Source organism: Portunus trituberculatus, chromosome 6 (genome assembly GCF_017591435.1).
Source record: "Portunus trituberculatus isolate SZX2019 chromosome 6, ASM1759143v1, whole genome shotgun sequence".
Lineage (NCBI taxonomy): Eukaryota > Metazoa > Arthropoda > Malacostraca > Decapoda > Portunidae > Portunus > Portunus trituberculatus.
Genome location: NC_059260.1, coordinates 9036752 through 9056975, shown reverse-complemented (window position 1 = coordinate 9056975; position 20224 = coordinate 9036752). Strand labels below are relative to the sequence as shown.

Here is a 20224-nt window from a genome sequence, read left to right as displayed (position 1 = left end):
CAGGATCTGCGGGTCTCTTATCTTCCTGAGTTTATTGCTAAGGCAGATACAGACGCCCACGGTACGCCACAGGAATTCCGCATTAAGAGCCTTGCTACCATTGTGGGGTTCTGAGGGTGTGGAGAGACTACTATGTGCCGTTCGGGCTTTTCGTCACTATCTGAACAGGACGGCTTCGGCTACAAGACCCCAAAACCTCTTGCTGTTAAAGTGTCCTTCCAGACCAATATCTAAGGGAACAATTTCTTTCTTCCTTTGGGATACCATCAAGTCAGCCCACGCTTCTTTCCTGGACTCTTTCTGCCGCGAGCTTAAGGTCCATGCCCATGACATCCGTGGCATTGCTACCTCTATGCTCATGTGGAAGAACTGCTCTGTTCCCACTATCTTGAGGGTGGCCTGCTGGAGGACACTTTCGGTCTTTGCTGACCATTATCTCCGAGAAATAGTAAGAAACGAGGTAGATTTCTTCGCCCTTTGTCCAGTGGTCACTGCTGGACACGTGGTTGACTAACTACTTCACCTGGCCATGCACAACCCTAGGAAGTCTGCTCATGGTTGCTCTTCTCGGGGGCTTTTTCCTGGCACCTTCAGCCAGGGGGTAGAGGGTCAGTAGCTGGGACTGAGCGCTCTTCTCAGCTCACTCCTCCAGTCATGGGTATCTGCCCACTTCTAGGACACTCACCACTGGTCACCTAGGGCTCTAATTCTTGAGACATGTGGGTCAATGAGTACTCCCATGCACATGTTTGCATTCTCCAGCACCTTTTTTTTTCTCCATGTCAACCTCTACCATGGGTTAGTGTCTCCACAATGGACAGATATTTCTCCCTCTATGCTTGCCACATCCTGTTGACTCCTACCTCCTTAAATGTTGGAGTCTGTTAGTTTTTTTTTTTTTATGAAAAGTAGGTGTCTGTGATAGAAATGTAATTTTTAATGCTAAAATTAATTTCTTCACTTATCTGTTTTTCATACAAAAACAAGTGCCCTCCGTTCCTTCTCCAGTCTGTTTCAATGCACATGAAAATTAACTGAGGAGCAGCACAGCCGATTCTATTGGCAGTGCCGGGCACCACGCTGGCAGGCGTAGCGTCAAGTGGAATTTTTTTATATCTCGGCAGACGAAAGTAAGTGAATCAGTGGAACTGCTAGTTTTTTTTTATGAAAAACAAGTGGAGAAATTCATTTTAGCATTAAAATTTACATTTTATCAAATATTTGGCTTATTTGGGTTCAGCTTACTTAACCAGGGTTTATTGTGCACTCTACCAGTTCAAAACACTTAATCTCAAAGTTGTGGGCTATAATGCATATCATCCCCTGGGAATTGCTTCTACAGTAAACATTTTTTTTTTTTAAATGCAGAAGGGGCAACTGGACTTGGGCCATAAAAAAATGGAAAGAAAAGGCCCACTGGGTTTGCCAGTTCTCTTAAAGGTTGTAATAGTTATCCAACACGGACAGACATCTTCAAACCTCCCTCTTAAAAGAGGTCAAGTCGTTGGAAGATAGAAATACAAAAGCAGGCAGGGAATTCCAGAGTTTACCAGAAAGGTATGAAGAATTGAGAATACTGGTTAACTCTTGCATTAGAGAGTCAGACTGAATAGGGATGAGAGGAAGAAGAAACCCTTGTGCCGCGAGATCGCAGGAGGAGGGGAGGCATGCAGTTAGCAATATCAGTAGAGCAGTTAGCATGAAAATAGTAATAAAAGATAGAAAGAGATGCAACATTCTGGCAGTGAGAAAATGGCTAAAGACAGTCAGTCAGAGGAGGGGAAATGATGATATGGAAAGCTTTTGATTCCACCTTATCTAGTAAAACTGTTTGAGTGGAACACCCCACCAAACATCTGAAGAGTACTCCATACAAAGATGAGTAAGTCCCTTGTACAAAGTTAGCAGTTGGAGGGGCGAGGAAAACTGGCAGAGATGCCGCAGAACGCCTAACTTCGTAGAACCTGTTTTAGTGAGAGATGAGATGTGAAGTTTCCAGTTAAGATTATGAGTAAAGGACAGGCCAAGGATATTCAGTGTGGAAGAGGGAGACAGTTGAGTGTCATTGAAGAAAAGGGGATAGTTGTCTGGAAGGTTGTGTCGAGTTGATAGATGGAGGAATTGAGTTTTTGAGGCATTGAAAACTACTAAGTTTTCTCTGCCCCAATCAGAAATCTTAGAAAGATCAGAAGGCACGCATTCTGCGATGTCCCTGCGTGATCTGTTGACTTCCTGAAGGTTTGATCGTCTCTGAAAGGATGTGGAAAGATGTAGGGTGGTATCATCAGCGTAGCAGTGGATAGGGCAAGAAGTTTGGTTAAGAATATCATTAATGAATAATAGAAAGAGAGTGGGTGATAGGACAGAATCCTGAGGAACACCACTGTTAATAGATTTAGGAAAAGAACAGTGGCCGTCTACCACGGCTGCAATAGAATGGTCGGAAAGGAAACTTGAGATAAAGTTGCAGAGAGAAGGATAGAAACCGTAGGAGGGCAGTTTTGAAATCAAAGCTTTGTGCCAGACTGTATTAAAAGCTTTTGATGTGTCTAACATAACAGCAAAAGTTTCTCCAAAACCTCTAAAAGACTCAGTAAGGAACACCAGAAGATCACCACTAGAGCGACCTTCATGGAAGCCATACTGGCGATCAGGTAGAAGCATGGTACAATAACGAGACAGGTAGACGCACGAGAGTCTTGAACTCACAGCCCTACTGGTAAGTCTTCTGAAACGCTGTTTCTGTGACGTCATCCACTCGCCTAGCCAGCTCTGATCATGATAGTCTGCTACTCAATAAATCATGAATAATTAATATAAAACTTTTTTCTTTTCATGATCCATTAGTTATGCAGTCGAAAATTAAATATGATACACATTAGTGATTGAATGTTGATGATATTTCATAGCGATAGACAAGATATTGTACGGATAAGGACATGTCAGATAGCCTAGTAGATGTGGCTCAAAAACATTGTTAGTGGATTTTTCAAGCCATATACATTATGCATAATTGCATAATGCACGTTGATTTCCTCTGATCCTCTTCGCCTTCATGTACCTTCGTCGTCTTCCTCAGCACCTCACTGTTCTCTCTACATATAAAACTACAAGAGGCTAAAGGCTAATGCACGTATGAGTCTAAAGGCAATCCACACTATACAGGGACGGTCACGCTCTGTTTACGGTGCTGTCACATACTAAATGCATTTCAGTGGGGACCGTAAGCCATTGAAATGCATGTAATATGAATGGACTGTGAGTGTATACCGCTATTTAAACGTGGCAATCCATTCCTTTAGCTTGCATCAGCCCTAAACTATTCACATTTCATATAGGTACTTTATTCTTGAGTGTAAACCCATGGTACAATAACGAGACATCAAAAAGTTATTGTACCATGGTACAGTCATTAGCCTGTAAGGCTGGCATAGCCTGTAAATTATGGACTAGGTCTAGGCTACTAGTAGAACTAATTTCGTTCATTAGGCATAAGCAGATTATACAATTTCTAATTTGGAGTGTTGAAACTGATCAGATTTAGCCAGTAAATCTAAGTTTCCTTACCTGTATTTTCTGCAGGAAAGGCCACTTCCATTATCGTGTCCACGAAATGACAGATTTTGATCAGGGACTACCTCAGTTTTTAGATCCCTTCAACTCCTTGGAACTGGGGGACCTAATAACTCATATTTCAAATTGCGCTTAATTCGGGCGGAACTAAAATGTTGCTCACAAATCGCGGCATTATTTACGTTTACTGTGTCAGCACGATAGCATTTTTGGAGCCACTGTCTTGCGATGGTCTTGTTCTTGGGGAATTTATAATATTTTAAATTACTAGACTTGGCAGGCGTGCATCCATACACTGCACAAGGTCTAGCTTTGCCCATACTAACAATAAGAAATTAATATTAAGGCACATGAAACATACAATCCAAGATCAAATTTTGCCACACGTGTACACTCACTCGAAGATATGGAGTTGTTTACATGACCGGATGATGTCACTGAGTCAGCTGGTGGTTCCAATAATGTTCTCGTGCGTCTATCTATCAAAAAGTTATTGTACCATGGGTAGAAGGTTCTGAAGTGACAGATATTTAAGAATTTCCCTATTGAGGATAGATGAAATAAAAAAACTTTAGACAAGCAAGAGATTAAAGCTATAGGACAGTAGTTTGAGGTATTAGAATGGTCGCCCTTTTTAGGAACAGCCTGAATGTAGGCAAACTTCCAGCAAGAAGGAAAGGTAGAAGTCGATAGTCATAGTTGAAAGAGTTTGGCCCAGCAAGGTGCAAGCATGGAAGCACAGATTTTGAGAACAATAGGAGGGACCCCATCAGGTCCATAAGCCTTCTGAAGGCTTAGGTCAGCGAGGGCATGGAAAACATCATTACAATGAACTTTAATTGTGGGCATGATATAGTTGGAGGGAAGAGAAGAGGGAGGAAAAAGTCCAGAATCATCCAAGGTGGAGTTGTTAGCAAAGGTTTGAGAGAAGAGTTCAGCTTTAGAGACAGATGAGATGACAGTGGTGCCATCAGGGTAAGATGAAGAAGTAAAGTTATTGGAAATTTTTTTGGCCAGACGCCAGAAGTCTCAAGGGGAGTTAGAACTTGGGAGATTTTGACATTTTCTGTTTATGAAAGAATGTTTGGCAAGTTGAAGAACAGACTTAGCATGATTCTGGGCTGAAATATAAAGTGCATGAGATTCAGGAGATGTATCTTTTGTGGGCAACCTCTCTATCATGTATAGCATGAGAACAGGCTGTGTAAAACCAAGGTTTAGGAGGAATGTATGCCTCCATGCTAGTCACTATTACCTCTATTATACATTCAGCAGACAGAGATGGGTCTCTGACACAGAAACAATAATCATTCCATGGAAAATTAGCACAATACCTCGTCAGGTTTACCCAACACCAGAGGCACCTCCGTTTTGGAGGATCCTGAGGAAGAATTGGAGAAATAGGACAAGATACAGAAATGGGATTGTGATCAGAGGAGCCCAATGTAGAAGATAGGGTAACAGCATAAGCAGAAGGATTAAAAGGTAAGAAAAAGGTCAAGAATGGTGAGCGTATCTTGAAGACGGTCAGGAATACGAGTAGGGTGATGCACCAGTGGCTCAAAGTCATGGAGGATAGCAAAGTTGAAGGCTAGTTCACCAGGATGGTCAATGAAGGGAGAAGAAAGCCAAAGCTGATGGTTAACAGCTTTGCTTTTCCTCTCATGACATGACATCATGACATAAATGCAAGTTTTTAGTCTTTATTTTGCAGTTACTACATGAAATAAACAATTGAATTATTTCCTGACTATCGTCATGTAAAATATAAATCCTTATCCCTTTGTCCTATCTAGTACGTATTTTGTCCTATCTAGTAGGTATTTTCTTGCAATAGGTTTTCTAGAAATTTATCGTAATTTTCATTTTTCTGAAATTATATTTTCTTAATATCTTTTAACATGCAGTTTATTTTTCTAATATTATGCTATATTTCAGTATCAGTATACAAATATTCTATACATTCATGGACAGTCTTGTTGTCAGTATCTTGTTATTCCCATTAATTTGCTATTAATTTGCATTTGTGGTGAATATTGTACAGAACTCTGCAAGATCAAATTTGAAATGACATTTTCTCTTCAGTTTCTATTTTTATTACAGAAAACTTCACAATTCTTCGTATCATTAATTCTGTCTTTGTCGCCAGGCTGATTGTCAGATGATTCTGCAAGATGATACTGATATGCAAGATCTTCTTATGGAGACCTTGTGGGTTCTTGCAAACAAAATGGAAAAGTACTTCAATCAAACTGGTGCTACCTACAGTGAAGGCAAAACCAAGACTCCTCTTTCTGTAAGTGATATATAACACTGATTTCTTTTGGGGAAAAGATGGAATATATTGTTAAAAAATGCTACTTGTGTGTGTGTGTGTTTCACTGTTGATCTGCTGCAGTCTCTGACGAGACAGCCAGACGTTACCCTATGGAACGAGCTCAGAGCTCATTATTTTCGATCTTCGGATAGACCTGAGACCAGGCACACACCACACACCGGGACAACAAGGTCACAACTTCTCGATTTACATCCCGTACCTACTCACTGCTAGGTGAACAGGGGCTACACGTGAAAGGAGATACACCCAAATATCTCCACCCGGCCGGGGAATCGAACCCTGGTCCTCTGGCTTCTGAAGCCAGCACTCTAACCACTGAGCTACCGGGTGCGCGCAAGTGTGTATTTACCTAGTTGTAGTTTTACAGGGCCTGGGCTTTATGCTCGTGTGGTCCCGTCTCCATATCTACACTTATCCAATTTTTCTTTAAAACTATGTACACTCTTTGCTGATACCACTTTCTCACTCAAACTGTTCCAAGTCTCAACACATCTTTGCGGGAAACAAAATTTTTTAACATCTCTCAGACATCGTCCCCTTCCTTAGTTTCTTACTATGCGATCTTGTGCTTCTAAAGTCATATTCTTCTCTCAGGATCAGTTTCTCATTATCCACTTCATCCATTCCGTTAATCAATTTATAAACTTGTATCAGATCCCTCTCTCTTCTCTGCTCCAAGGTTGGTAGATCCATTGCCTTTAGTCTCTCCTCATATGCCATCCCTTTAAATTCTGGAACCATTCTTGTAGCCATTTTTGTAGTCTCTCTAATTTTCTTATGTGTTTCTTTTTATGGGAGTCCACACAACTCCTGCATATTCCAATCTAGGTCTTATTTTAGTACTTATCAATTTCTTCATCATTTCCTTGTCCATATAGTGAAATGCTACTCCAATATTCCTTAGCAAATTATACGTCTCTCTGAAAATTCTATCAATACGGCTAACCGGTTGATTATTTTCTTCCATTGTCACTCCCAGGTCCTTTTCCTTTTTTACTTTTTCTAGTTCTACTCCATCTCCCATCGTATAGATTCCCACTGGTCGTCTTTCACTTTTTCTCATTTCCATGACATGGCTTTTGTCCACATTGAATTCCATCTCCCATTTTTTGCTCCATTTCCAGATCTTGTTTAAGTCTTCCTGTAGTATTTCACAATCCTCTTTTTGTTTAATGACTCTGCACAGTTTCGCATCGTCCACAAACAGATTTATGTAGCTGTTCACTCCCTCTGGCATGTCATTTATATATACGAGAAAAAGTATTGGTGCCAATACTGACCCCTGTGGCACTCCGCTGTCTACTGTTCTCCACTTGGACTTCATATCTTTAACTATCGTCCTTATTTCTCTTCCCATTAAATAATTCTTCATCCATCTCAATGTGCTTCCTTTTAAGCCACCCTTCTCCTTTAACTTCCATAGTAATCTTTCATGTGGCACTTTATCAAAAGCCTTATTTAGATCTAAATAAATACAGTCAACCCATCCCTCTCTCTCTTGTACTTTATCAACTATTCTAGAGTAGAAACTCAATAAATTTGTCACACATGACCGACCTTTTCTAAAACCAAATTGGCTATTTGATAATATTTTGTTGTCTTCAAGAAACTCGATCCATTGCTTCTTTATTACTTTTTCACACATCTTGCATATTACACTAGTTAGTGATACCGGTCTGTAATTTAAAGGTTCTTCCTTCCTTCCGCTCTTATATATGGGAACCACTTCAGCTCTTTTCCACTCCACTGGCACTGTTCCATTTTCTATTGAGCATTTTATGATGTTGTATATTGGACTTGCTAGTTCTTCCCTACATTCTTTCAGTATTCTGCCTGAGACTTCATCCGGTCCCATTGCCTTTTCCTCATCCAATTCCGTCATCAACTTTTTTATTTCAAGCTTGGTTACTTTAATCTCTTTCATATAGACAGTCTCTCTATTACCCTGTGGTCTTTCAAATTTGGATTCCTTAGTAAAGACCTCATGAAATTTACTATTTAACAGTTCTGCCATACTTTTTGGGTTTTCCACCATTCCGTTTTCTCCTTTTAACATTTCTATTGTTTCTTTTTGTCTTATTTTTCCATTTATGAATCTGTAGAACAATTTTGGTTGTTCCTTACATTTTTCGACAATGTCCTTTTCATAGTTCTTTTCTTCTTCCTTTCTCACCTTAGCATATTAATTTCTTGCTGTTTTGAAGTTTTCCTTATTTTCTGGATTTCTGTTTCTTCTCCACCTTTTCCATGCTCCATCTCGTTTCTCCTTTGCCCTAGCACATTTTGCATTAAACCAATCTTTCTTTCCTTCTTCTTTAGGTGTGTGTGTGTGTGTGTGTGTATTGTTGAAGTGGTTTGGTTGCTCAGTCCAGGTTCATGTGTGTGTGTGTGTGTGTGTGTGTGTGTGTGTGTGTGTGTGTGTTGTTTGAGTGGTTTGGTTTGGTTGAGGTGAGATGGTGAGGTAGCTGCACTGGGTGAGTTAGGGCTGGACACCAAAGTCCTCACACTGTCTTTCCCTCACCTGCCACAACAGCCTTGCATGGAAGTGACTTGTTGAGTCCCCCTTTGTGACTGTCCAACCCATGCTACATGTGACGCCAATAAACACTGTGATTCATAAAGGCATCTCCAGTGTGTCTGTTCGCTCCTCTCAGCCACCTATGGTCACAGTAGGAGACCGCTATCTCTACCACGACAGTGGTAGAGATAGCGGTGTCTTAATTCAGTCAAACTGGGGCACTCCACTGGTAGGTGCCGCACCGTAAGCGGCACCAGGCAGTCGTCACAGTAAGGTTGAGGGTCCCTGGTCAACAGGTACCTTTGTGTAAGGTACGTGTGACCTATACGCAGTCGCGCCAATAAAGTCTGTAAACGGCGATCCCGGACATGGGTGTATGTCCATTGACAGATAGAGGAAGTAGTGATCTCTCCCATTTTCGAGGTTGCGACCCCCATTAGCCATCTCCTCTGCCAAATTGCTGCAACCGCCACATGAATTAGATGAAATACATCTTGAACGGAACAGGGGCAGGAGATGGAGCGCAACTTGCTGCTTCTTTAGCGAGGTGGTCTGCGTGTTCATTCCCAGCAACACTAACGTGACCAGGGACCCAATAGAACCCAACACGATATCCTCTTCTGGTAAGGAGGTATAGCCACTCTAGGGCTGATAAAACAAATGGGTGAAGGGAGATAGTGGAAGAGAGAGCAGTAAGAGCACTGCGACAGTCACTAAAAATTGTAAAAGACGAAACCGGAAGACTAAGAATAATCTGTAAAGCTAGGACTATGGCAGACAGCTCCGCAGTAGAGACGGATGCCAGACCAATAAAAAGAGGGGAAAACCACACTAAACCCAATGCCTGCGTCGGATTTGGAACCATCAATAAAAACAAGGATATCATCAGAATGGATAAAAAAGTGTTCTAAAAACCATATGTGGGACAGAGCTGGCAGAAAATCCTTCTTGCCATCCATGGCAAGAGGGCATAATGAGATAAAAGGAAGCTGCCAATAACCAACTCGTGGGAGCCGGAAAGAGTACACAGGAGTGGGGTCGATAGATAACCTCGCAATGAGATTTGCGACTCGAAGGCCAAAATGTTTAGGGAGACTCGGTCGAGTGACATATGCCTGCGAGCGTGAATCTCGCAATATTGACAGACAGGGGACAAAATCAGGAAGACGGTGGATGCAAAACAACACCGGAGCATTGAAGACTGGCGCCGGAGGTCGAGCAGCCAGAAACCAGCATCCACTAGAAGGCTAGGTATTGGAGATGTCCGAAATGCACCCGTAACCAAGCGGACCCCAGCATGATGCATGGAGTCAAGCGTGCATAGTCGTGCATCTGTTGCAGATGAGTAGGTCTCACAGCCGTATTCCAGCTTGGGAAGTATAAGTGTTCTGTGAAGAAGCAGCAGAGTGTCCCTGTCTGCACCCCAAGTACTGTGACTTAAAACCCGAAGAAGGGATAGTGCCGTCCTGCAAGATGCTTTAAGAGAACGGAGATGGGGAACCCAAGTAAGACGGTTGTCAAACAATAGGCCAAGATATTGAGTCACCTCCACACATGATAGGCGTCTAATGGCTAAATATAAATCAGGGTCTGGATGTACAACACGGTTGCGACAAAAATGCACAGCTACGGTCTTCGAGGTGGAAAATCGAAAACCGTTCATGTTGGCCCAACCGGACACCCTATTTATTGCCAGTTGGAGCTTGCGCTCAATCATAGACATTTTAGCAGCAGCAAAAGAGATGCACAAGTCGTCCACATATAAGGAGCTGTGAACGCCATCTGGGAGAGTATCAATAACACCATTTATGGCAACTGCGAATAAGATAACACTAAGAATACTTCCCTGTGGAATGCCATCATTTAGAGCAGTAGCCTCGGAGAGAAAACTCTACACTCGAACCCGTAAAAGACGTCTGGATAAAAACTGCTGAATAAAAATAGGAAGGTGGCCACGAAGGCCAAAATTAAACAAGGACTGTAAAATGCCATGACACCGAGCCATGTCGTAGACCTTCTCCAGGTCAAAAGAGACTGTTACTTGATGGTGGTGATTAGTGAAGGCCTCACAAATAGAAGACTCTAGGGATAAAAGAGCATCAGTAGTAGACCTCATCTTTCGGAAGCCGTACTGTACCGATGACAAGTACCGTATTTTACGGCTTACAAGACGCACTTTTTTTCCTAAAATATACCCTGAAAAATACTAGTGCGTCTTCCAAGATGAATGTTGTATTGTAAGGCAGCTTCCAACTTCAAGTGAGCTTGGACACATGACAGATAGAGACCTGGATTTGTATGTTGAGTCATTACATTATGATGTTAGCTTAAGTACCATTTAATTTGGCCTTTTATATTATGTAAACTCAGTACTTAGGTGTTACAAGTATTTACAATACCATAATCCTTCCTGCAGCCTACTCAGCGTGTGGAGAAACGGGCCGCTCTCTTGTCTCATAGCAACACACACATACATACACACGAACGCGCACACATCATACTAGGTGCCTTTATACCTTTATTAATAGAACATCCAAGTGGCTTACTCATTCAAGCAAGAGTCAAAACTCCACTTGTGAATTGTATTCACATTGATAAAGCCTATGAAGCACGACTGCAAAATAAAATAAATACAAACTACAGCACTGACGTGTTCGAATTTTGGCGATCGGACAAGTGATTCCGTAATGTAAACAACAGGTCCAAAACATGCTGTTGCACGCCACTAAAACAAGAGATGGACTGTTTCACTGTGTATATGTATTTACCTATGGTGTTTTTATTTACATAGTTTTAAATTTGTGGTGAGTGCTCCAGCAAATTTGTAATGAGTGGTGAAACAATAGTGTCTTGCAGACTCCTTGCTTCTGATCTTTTTTTATGTTCAGTGGTTGGGTATATGGTGAATGCGTTCTTATATGAGAATGACTTTTTTTTTCTTAGAAATTTCTTTCAAATATTAGGGTGCATCTTCCAAGATTGCAAGCCGTAAAATACGGTACTTCCCCCTCTCCAAGTACCACATGAGTCTTACATTTACCATCTTTTCTAACACTTTACAAACGCAGGATGTCAAAGATATAGGACGGTAGTTCGTAGCCTGAAGATTATCTTTCCCAGGCTTCAGAAATGGAAGAACCACTGCGACAGCCCAAGAAGTTGGAAAGTCACTGGTATGCCAAATCATATTATAAAGATTTAATAAAAAGTTAAAAGCACTGTCAGACATGTGGCGCAAGAAGGCATAAGGAATATCATCTGAGCCAGGAGAAGAGTCATGACACTGGGACAAAGCAGTCCGCAACTCGGAGGCAGAGAAGGGGACATTATAAGACTCCCCTCTAGTGGAAGAGAAATTTATGCCGAGAGATTCAGTTCTCTGGTGGTGACGTGCGCCCAGGCCTGCAGGATGCCTCCAAGAAACACTGGCAAAGTGCTCCACGAAGAGATCGGGGACAGTCCTAGGGTCTGCCACCGTCCACCCAGCAGACAACAAAACTGGTGGGGAAGGAGCAGAATACTTCCCAGCAATTCGGCGGACTTTGTTGAAGACATCCGTAAGAGGGGTGCGGGCGTTAATGGAAGAGACATAGGCTTTCCAAGAGGCTCTTTTGTACCTCCTTCAAAATGCGGCAGGCCCGAGCTCGGCAGCGTTGAAAAGCTTCCAGACACTGCAGGTCGCTACGATATCGCCGAAGACGAGAGAAAGCTGCCCGTTTCTCTCTCACAGCGTTTGTGCATGCTGCGTTCCACCAAGGAACGGGACACTTAGTAATGCGACCGGACGTCCTAGGGATTGTCTAAAGCGCTACTGAATGTAAAAAATCGGTAAAATAATCAACAGCTTCAGCACAAGTAGAAAAGTCAGCCAACGGATGGATAAAAGAGATAAGGTCTGTGAATCGAGGCCAATCTACTTTGTCTAAAACCCAGCGTGGGGGCTGGGACTGTGGCTCAGTGTTCACAGATTGTAATAAAATTGGAAAGTGGTCACTACCGTGTAAATCTGGTAGAACCCGCCAATTAAAATCAAGGAAAGAATTAGATGTAGAGATAGAAAGATCAATAGCTGTTAAAGTCCCAGTAGGACTGTGGAAATGTGTAACATCCCCAGAATTTAAAATATCCAATCCCTCATCCTCAATAAAAGAACCGATTAAAACCCCACAAGGATTACTAGCACCCTCATCCTACAATGCGTGGCGGCTGTTAAAATCTCCCAACAAGAGGAAAGGTGGAGTCAGCTGATGCACCAGGCCGTCAAGCTCACCCCTGGAGCTGGAGACTGGAAGTCGAGGAGGGAGATATAAATTGCAAATAGTGTAAGATCGTCCCATAAAGACCTTAACATCAACCACCTGAAGGGGAGAGTTAAGTTGTAAGGGGACAACAGGTATATGCTGACGGACTAGAATAGCTGTGCCACCGTGGTGGCCCTGGTCAGGGAAAGGAGTGCTTAAAAAGGCACAATAGCCAGGAGGACTAGAATAAGTACTATCACCTAGCATAGTCTCTTGTAGAGCTACACAAGCTGGAGAGAACTCCGACAATAAAGCTCGGAGTTTTCCCCACGAGGCGCGAAGGCCTCTACAGTTCCACTGTAGAAGCTTGAAGATGACTATTTAGGTGCAGTGGACGGGCGAGCCTTTTGAAGGGCTGCCTGTGACTCACCTGACTAGAAATAATCAACCGACGAGAAGAAACCGGGAGTTGTGATGTGTCGAGTCGTTGGACCGCAGCCTTTCGGCCTACCGGTGAGTGATGCGAACCATCATCACTCCTACCAGTCATCGGAGGACGAGGTTTCAGGCTGGACTGCACTTTTTGAAACAGTGGGTCCACGAGGGACGGCTATGACAATATCATCAGACGTCTCCATGCTAAGACCATGCTCATCACAAGAAGCCTGATCTGAGACAGAGTTGTGTCACAGGAGGCTGAACAGAAACTACTGGAGCTACCATGGCAGCGCGGTCCCTTGAGGACTCACGATCATGTGTACCAGTAGAAACCTTAGACTGCTGAGGCTGAGCTAAATCTAACGACTCTGCAGAGCTGTGGTGCCGTTTGGTCAGGCCTTTCAAAGGCTTAGGCGATACAAGGGGCAAATGGACATCCACTACATGGGTGACTTTGGTCAAGTCCGTATTATTCTCGTCACTTCTAAGAGATGACTCAACCGAGTCATCGGACAAAAGGGCAAACCTGTTGGCCAAATGAACAGGACCACCCGCCCCAACAGAGCGAGAAGTAGCAGGAAGAGTTGTCTTCGGACCGGCAGACTCAGCTGAAGAGCGAGCGGCCAATGAAGCATAGGATGTTGCACCAGTACCGGCCTTCTTGCGGTACAGGAGTTCACAGCTGGCGCTACCAAGGCTGATGAACTGAGTGTTAGCAAGGTGTAGAATGTCCTGCTCCAGGCGATACCTAGGGCATTGCCTGGAACGTACCTGGTGAGCATCACGGTAATGGAAACAATAAGCTGCAGCATTGCAATGCTCCTCAGAATGTGAGTCTAGTGCTGAGCAATTACCGCATCGAGAAGCTTCCTCGCAGGAGCTTTTGCCATGACCGTAGCCGTAACACGAGAAACATTGAAGATGACAGGAAATAAAACGCCTAACCCTAAGATTGATAGGACCGATATTAACATGGTCAGGGAGGGCGGAACCAAATAAGGTGAGAAGAACTATGTTGGAAGAATTCCTCATCTTAGTCACCTTTTGGACTGAGTTAGGACACAGCCAGTACTTCCTCTTCAGGAAATTCGTAAAGATCCTGACTGTACACACAACCTTTACTATAATTAATGGTGGGATGGGCCTTTATAGTTTCAAACATGCTGTCATTAGGGCATTGGAGATATTGCAACATCCTCGCTTGTGTAATATCTTTAGCCGGCATGAGCACCCCCTTACCGTATTTCTTCAGATTCTCCTCAGGAATCGTGCCGATCTCTTTAGCCAGGTACCGGGAAGCATGGATGAAATTCCCGCGCCCATTTCTGTAGTAAGCTACAAACCAACATGGAGGCGGGATGTGGCGAACTTCTGAAACTGAATTCTCTAAATAGCTTTCAAAAACATTTGGGATGTAATCCATGTCTGAAATATTATGTGACTGGAGAAATTCAGTTTTAAAGCCAGAGCCGGCAAGGGGCAGAGATGCTACATGTTCAAAAGCAAAACAGGCTTCATCACATGACATAAACGTCACATAGCAGCGGTTAGAAGGAAAGTCCTTATCATAAACCAGTCGAATGCGAACAACCGTACCATACGCCTTGAGAAGTGAGTGCAAGGCGTGATAGGAAAATGATGGATTAATAGTTACCATCAAAAGGAGTCATATGCAGCAGAAATGCATCCCTCAGAAGATCTCCCAGAACAGGAGACTGCTGTGGGAGGCCCTTGTGGAGGGGAATCCTCCTTCCTAATCAGACCTGAAGATGATGTCTCGTGGGCCAGGTCAGCCATCTCACAAGAACCTGAAATTTTTTTGTGTTTTCCCATAAGAAAAAAAGTAACACAAAAGATTAGCTCCAGGGGCAAGGGAAACCACCTACTGGGACGACAATGGGAGCGAGCGCTGGCCGCCGTGGACGTGGTACCTCGTCCCCATGTGGACCAATCGTTTTAAAAAAAGGCCCCACATGATACAGAAAGTTTGTCCATGGCAGAGCTGAGACCCCTCTCCCAAAGTATCCTAGCCTGGGCACCCAACCATCCAGCACAGGACAGCCCCTATTGGGCGATCCCTCCGGTGGGTGGCTCCGCTAGTCCACTGGCAGTTTACGTAGGAACCATTTAGTCTGGCCCCTCACTGGCGACCGTACTAGCATGGGTAGCCCTCTCCCCCTCGAAAGGGCAGAGCAGGGGCCTAAGCCCCCTCTGGCCCAGCTCGCCAGGTCACAGAGGCACGCAAGTCCCCCACACCACGACAAGGCGGTTCCCATCGGGGGGGGCCGAGTTTGATAGCACTGTGACATGGGAGGCATATGTCTCTCAGTTAAAGTTGATGGCAGAGGTACAAGACTGGACCTGGGAGGAAAGCACCTTTGGGGAGCAGCACTGGAAGTACTAGGACACTTACAGCAACCCTGTGCACGGACTACCAGTGCGTGTTGGAGGCTTTGAGGCGACAATTCAGCCATTACCAACAGTCTGAAATATACAGTGCCTATCTCAAGAGTAGGGTGCGGGCCAGAGGTGAACCTCTACCTGAGATGGCGCAGGGGGTGGAAACTCTGGTCCTTTGGGTGTATCCAGTGGCCATGGACAATATGGTGGGACAACTCATGAAGGACCTGTTTGTGGACATGCTGTAGAATAGGGAGCTGCAGCTTTATGTCAGATAGGCTCGTCCCAAGGATATCCGTGAGGCCCTAATGAGTGCTTTAGAAATGGAGGCCTTCCTGTGTGCCTCGGTGAGTGTTCCAGCTGTGTGGAGCCCCCAGAAGGCCTTTCCAACCCGTGAGTTCTGGGCTTGGTGAGCATGGGGGACGACAGAACGGAAGAGAAGGCATCGACGTCGTTGTCGTTGGGGAGGTTGAGCCCTCACACCTGCTGGGTGTGTGGCCAGGAAGGGCACAGGTGCTAGCACTGTAAACGGGAGCGAAGGGTACATTCCCTGGAGCAGCCAGTTGCTCTTCCTTTCCAGTCTTGCTGCTGAAGCTGTGGGAAGGGTGGCCACTTATCTGCTGCCTGTCCCACTCCCAAGGAAGTAAGCCAGCTAGAACCCCAGGTGCCCCTTGCCATCTAAGATGCCATTACGCCTTAGCCTCAATAGTCAAGGTGTGGAGAACTGTTGATGACCAGCCTTGCCAACTGATGGTTGGTACGGGTGCCAAGAGGATGTTCGTGCGCCCTAAGCTGGTATCAGCATGCCATCTGCCAGAAACTACTCAATGGTTGCATGGGGTGACGGGCCACTACATGACTTTCCAAGGACCTGTGAGTATGCGGATGGACGTGTGAAGCAGCAAGGTGACGCTGCCTGTGTTTGTTGTGGATCTGGAGGAATCCTGTTTCCTTGGCATGGACTACGTGACACAGACAGGAATGTATTTTGACCTGGGAAGAAAGTGGATGAGGGTTGAGAAAGAGACTGAAGAAAATCAGAACAGGGGAGTTGATGAAATGAAAAGCTTTTAATTCCACTCTATAAAATATAACTGTGTGAATGTAACCCCCCACTTGCCCCAAACAAAAGAGGGGCGGATAAGGCCCTTGTACAGAGTTAGCAGTTGAAAGTGCGGGAAAAATGGTAGACACACATCAGAACGCCTAACTTTATAGAAGCTCTTTTAGCAAGAGATGAGATGCGGAGTTTCCAGTTAAGATTATCGGTACAGGACAGACTAAGAATATTTAGTGTGGAAAAGGGAGACAGTTGAGTGTCATTTACGAAGAGGCGATAGTTGTCTGGAAGGTTGTGTCAAGTTGATAGATAGAGGAATTGAGTGTTTGAAGCATTGAAAACTACTAGATTTTTTTGCCCCCATTTGAAATCTTAGAAAGATCAGAAGTGAGGCCTTCTGTGTGCATGATCTGTTGACTTCCTGGAGGTTTGGTCGTCTCTGAATGGACGTGGAAAGATGTAGGGTGGTATCATCAGCAAAGGAGTGGATAGGGCAAGAAGTTTTGTTAAGAATGTTGTAGAGGCCCTAGTTGTCCAACACTGGGATAGATGATATCGCTTTGTAGCCGTCCACCTTTATTGCACTTTAACTCGACTACAAGTTGTATCTGTAAATACGGTCACATCTTACAATTTAATATAATAAATTAAATAAGCTGGTATGTATCCAAAATGCACGTTTAAATACAGAAAATATTGTCATTAAATGAAATCATTACTCCAACTATTTTTGCATACTCGTACAGGGTAATCCGACTAATAAATACTGTAGAAACAATCAAATTAGTCCCAATAAACAACAAACAATTCAAACACGAACACACAATTCATCATTATCAAAAATGCCTCAAAATGTTTCACAGTAATCAATAGCTGACTCTAAATGATAAAAATAATCATCAGATAGTTATTACATTGAAAGGATAACAACCATAAATGAAGACAGCTAATTATATTAATGTGATCGAGGGAATTTACCTTTAAAGTCAACTATTGTATAGCAATTACATAAATTAATTAGTAACCACTCACCAAGCTGTAGCCCTGTCTCATAAATACGAAGAACAGATTGAATCTCGATCTCAACCGCCCTCTGAATCATTCAATTATTCCACATTGTAAATTCACAGCAATCGATATATGTAGCACTCTACATCTACACGGCAATAAGGGCTGAGCTGTACTGGGCTAGCTGGCCAAAGTCCTCACCGTGAATGGGTAGGTTTGAAACATTCTAGTTCGATGTCTCAGAACTCAAAATCCATTTAACCACTCAACACTCATTTCAAACTAGCCAGTCAAGGCTGGCCGTTTCCCTCTTTCACCATATATAAATGTACTCTTCAAATAACAATAACAAGAACTGTATACTATATACAAAATATCAAAATAATATGCTCATGAAACATCCTGGTAATGAAGGCCAAAACAAATTTATTAAAAAGTATACTGGCATCTACAAATGTTATTAATGAATAATAAAAAGAGAGTGGGTGAGAACCCTGAGGAACACCACTATTAATAGATTTAGGAGAAGAACAGAGGCCGTCTATCACGGCAGCAATAGAATGGTTGGAAAGGAAACTTGAGAATATAATTGCAGAGAGAAGGATACAAACCGTAGGAATGCAGTTTTAAAATCAAAGCTTTATGCCAGAGTCTATGAAAAGCTTTTGATATGTATATCGCTACAGCAAAAGTTTCTCCAAAATCTCTAAAAGAGGATGACCAAGACTCAGTAAGGAAAGCCAGAAGATCACTAATAGAGCCATCTAATGGAAGCCATACTGATGGTTAGATAGAAGATTGTCAAGTAACAGATGTTTTAGAATCTTCCTATTCAGGATAGGTTAAAAAACTTTAAACTGGCAAGAGATTAAAGCTATATGACGGAACTTTGAGATATTAGAACGGTCACCCTTTTTTAGGAACAGGCTGAATGTAGGCAAACTCAATTGTAGACATGAAATAGTCAGAGAGAGGAGGAGAGGGAGGGACAAGCCCAGAATCATCCAAGGTGGAGTTTTGAGCTAATGTTCGAGAGAAGCGTTCAGCTTTAGAGACAAGAGATGGCAGTGGTGCTATCAAGATGAAATAAAGGAGGTAAAGTTGAAGAAGTGAAGTTATTGGAAATGTTTTTGGCTAGATGCCAGAAGTCTTTAGGGGAGTTTGAGTTTGAAAGATTTTGACATTTTCTATTTATGAAGAATGTTTGATCATGGTACAGTGGAACCATGCGTGCATTGGGGTCCAAGGGGTCTCCAAGCGCACGGGTTCGAATCCTGTCCATGGTCCAAGTGTAGGTTGGGCTTCCTCACTCGGGACAACAGTTTCCTAGTGGGTGGGCTTTGAGATTGGAGGTACCCCAAAAAGTATCCCCTTGAGCCCATTTCCTGTGAAAACCCCATATGGTATAAAAAGAAAAAAAAAGTTGGAGAACAGACTTGGCATGATTCCAGGCAGGGATATAAAGTGCGTGAAATTCAGGAGATGGAAAGCTCAAGTACCTTTTGTGGGCAACCTCTCTATCATGTATAGGACGTGAAAAAGCTGTATTAAACCAGGGTTTAGAAGGTTTAGATTGAGAAAAAGAATGAGGAATGTACGCCTCTATGACAGACACTATCACCTCTGTTATACGTTCAGCACAAAGCGATGAGTCTCTGACAAGGAAGCAGTTATCATTCCAGGGAAAATCAGCTTAATACCTCCGTAGGTCTCCTCAACTGGCAGAGGCAAAACGCCAGAGGCATCTCCGCTTTGGGGGATCGTGAGGAGGGATTGGAGAAATAGGGCAAGCCATAGAAATGAGATTGTGATCAGAGGAGCCCAATGGAGATGAAAGGGTGACAGCATAAGCCGAAGGATTAGAGGTGAGGAAGAGATCAAGAGTGTTAAGCCTGCCTCCAAGATGGTCAGGAATGCAAGTAGGGTGTTGCACCAGTTGCTCTAGATCATATAAGATAGCAAAGTTGAAGGCTAGTTCACCAAGATCGTCAGTGAAGGTAGAAGAAAACCAAAACTGGTAGTGAACAGTGGAATCTCCAAGAAGGAAATCTCTACGAAAGGGTAGAGGGACAGAATGTGCTCCACTTTGAAAGTTAAATAGTTAAAGAATTTACTATAGTCAGAAAAGTTATGTGGGAGATAGACAGTACAAATGAATTTAGTAGAGAGTGACTGTTGAGTCGAAGCCAAATGGTGAACTTTGAAGATTCAAGAGTATGGGCACGAGAGTAAGTTGCGAACATAGATGCAACATCTAGCTTTGTAACGAAAATGAGAATAGAGAAAGTAGGAGGGAAGATAGAAGGTGCTACTGTCAGTTGCCTCAGACAGCTGTGTTTCGGTGAGCGAAAGATGAGGTTTATATATATATATATATATATATATATATATATATATATATATATATATATATATATATATATATATATATATATATATATATATATATATATATATATATATATATATATATATATATATATATATATATATATATATATATATATATATATATATATATATATATATATATATATATATATATATATATATATATATATATATATATATATATATATATATATATATATATATATATATATATATATATATATATATATATATATATATATATATATATATATATA

At 42.8% G+C, this 20224-nt stretch overlaps 1 protein-coding gene and 1 non-coding gene across 2 annotated transcripts in view; one reads left to right on the top strand and one right to left on the bottom strand.

Moving 5' to 3' along the window:
• LOC123517268 overlaps positions 1–20224 on the top strand; it is a 230171-nt gene that overhangs the window by 200362 nt on the left and 9585 nt on the right. The window contains exon 11 of the mRNA XM_045277241.1: positions 5723–5869. Within this exon, the coding sequence (XP_045133176.1) occupies positions 5723–5869 (147 nt within the window). The remainder of the gene's footprint in view (positions 1–5722; positions 5870–20224) is intronic.
• Trnal-cag lies at positions 6168–6241 on the bottom strand. Its single transcript has one exon. It is a non-coding gene; the product is annotated as a tRNA-Leu (tRNA).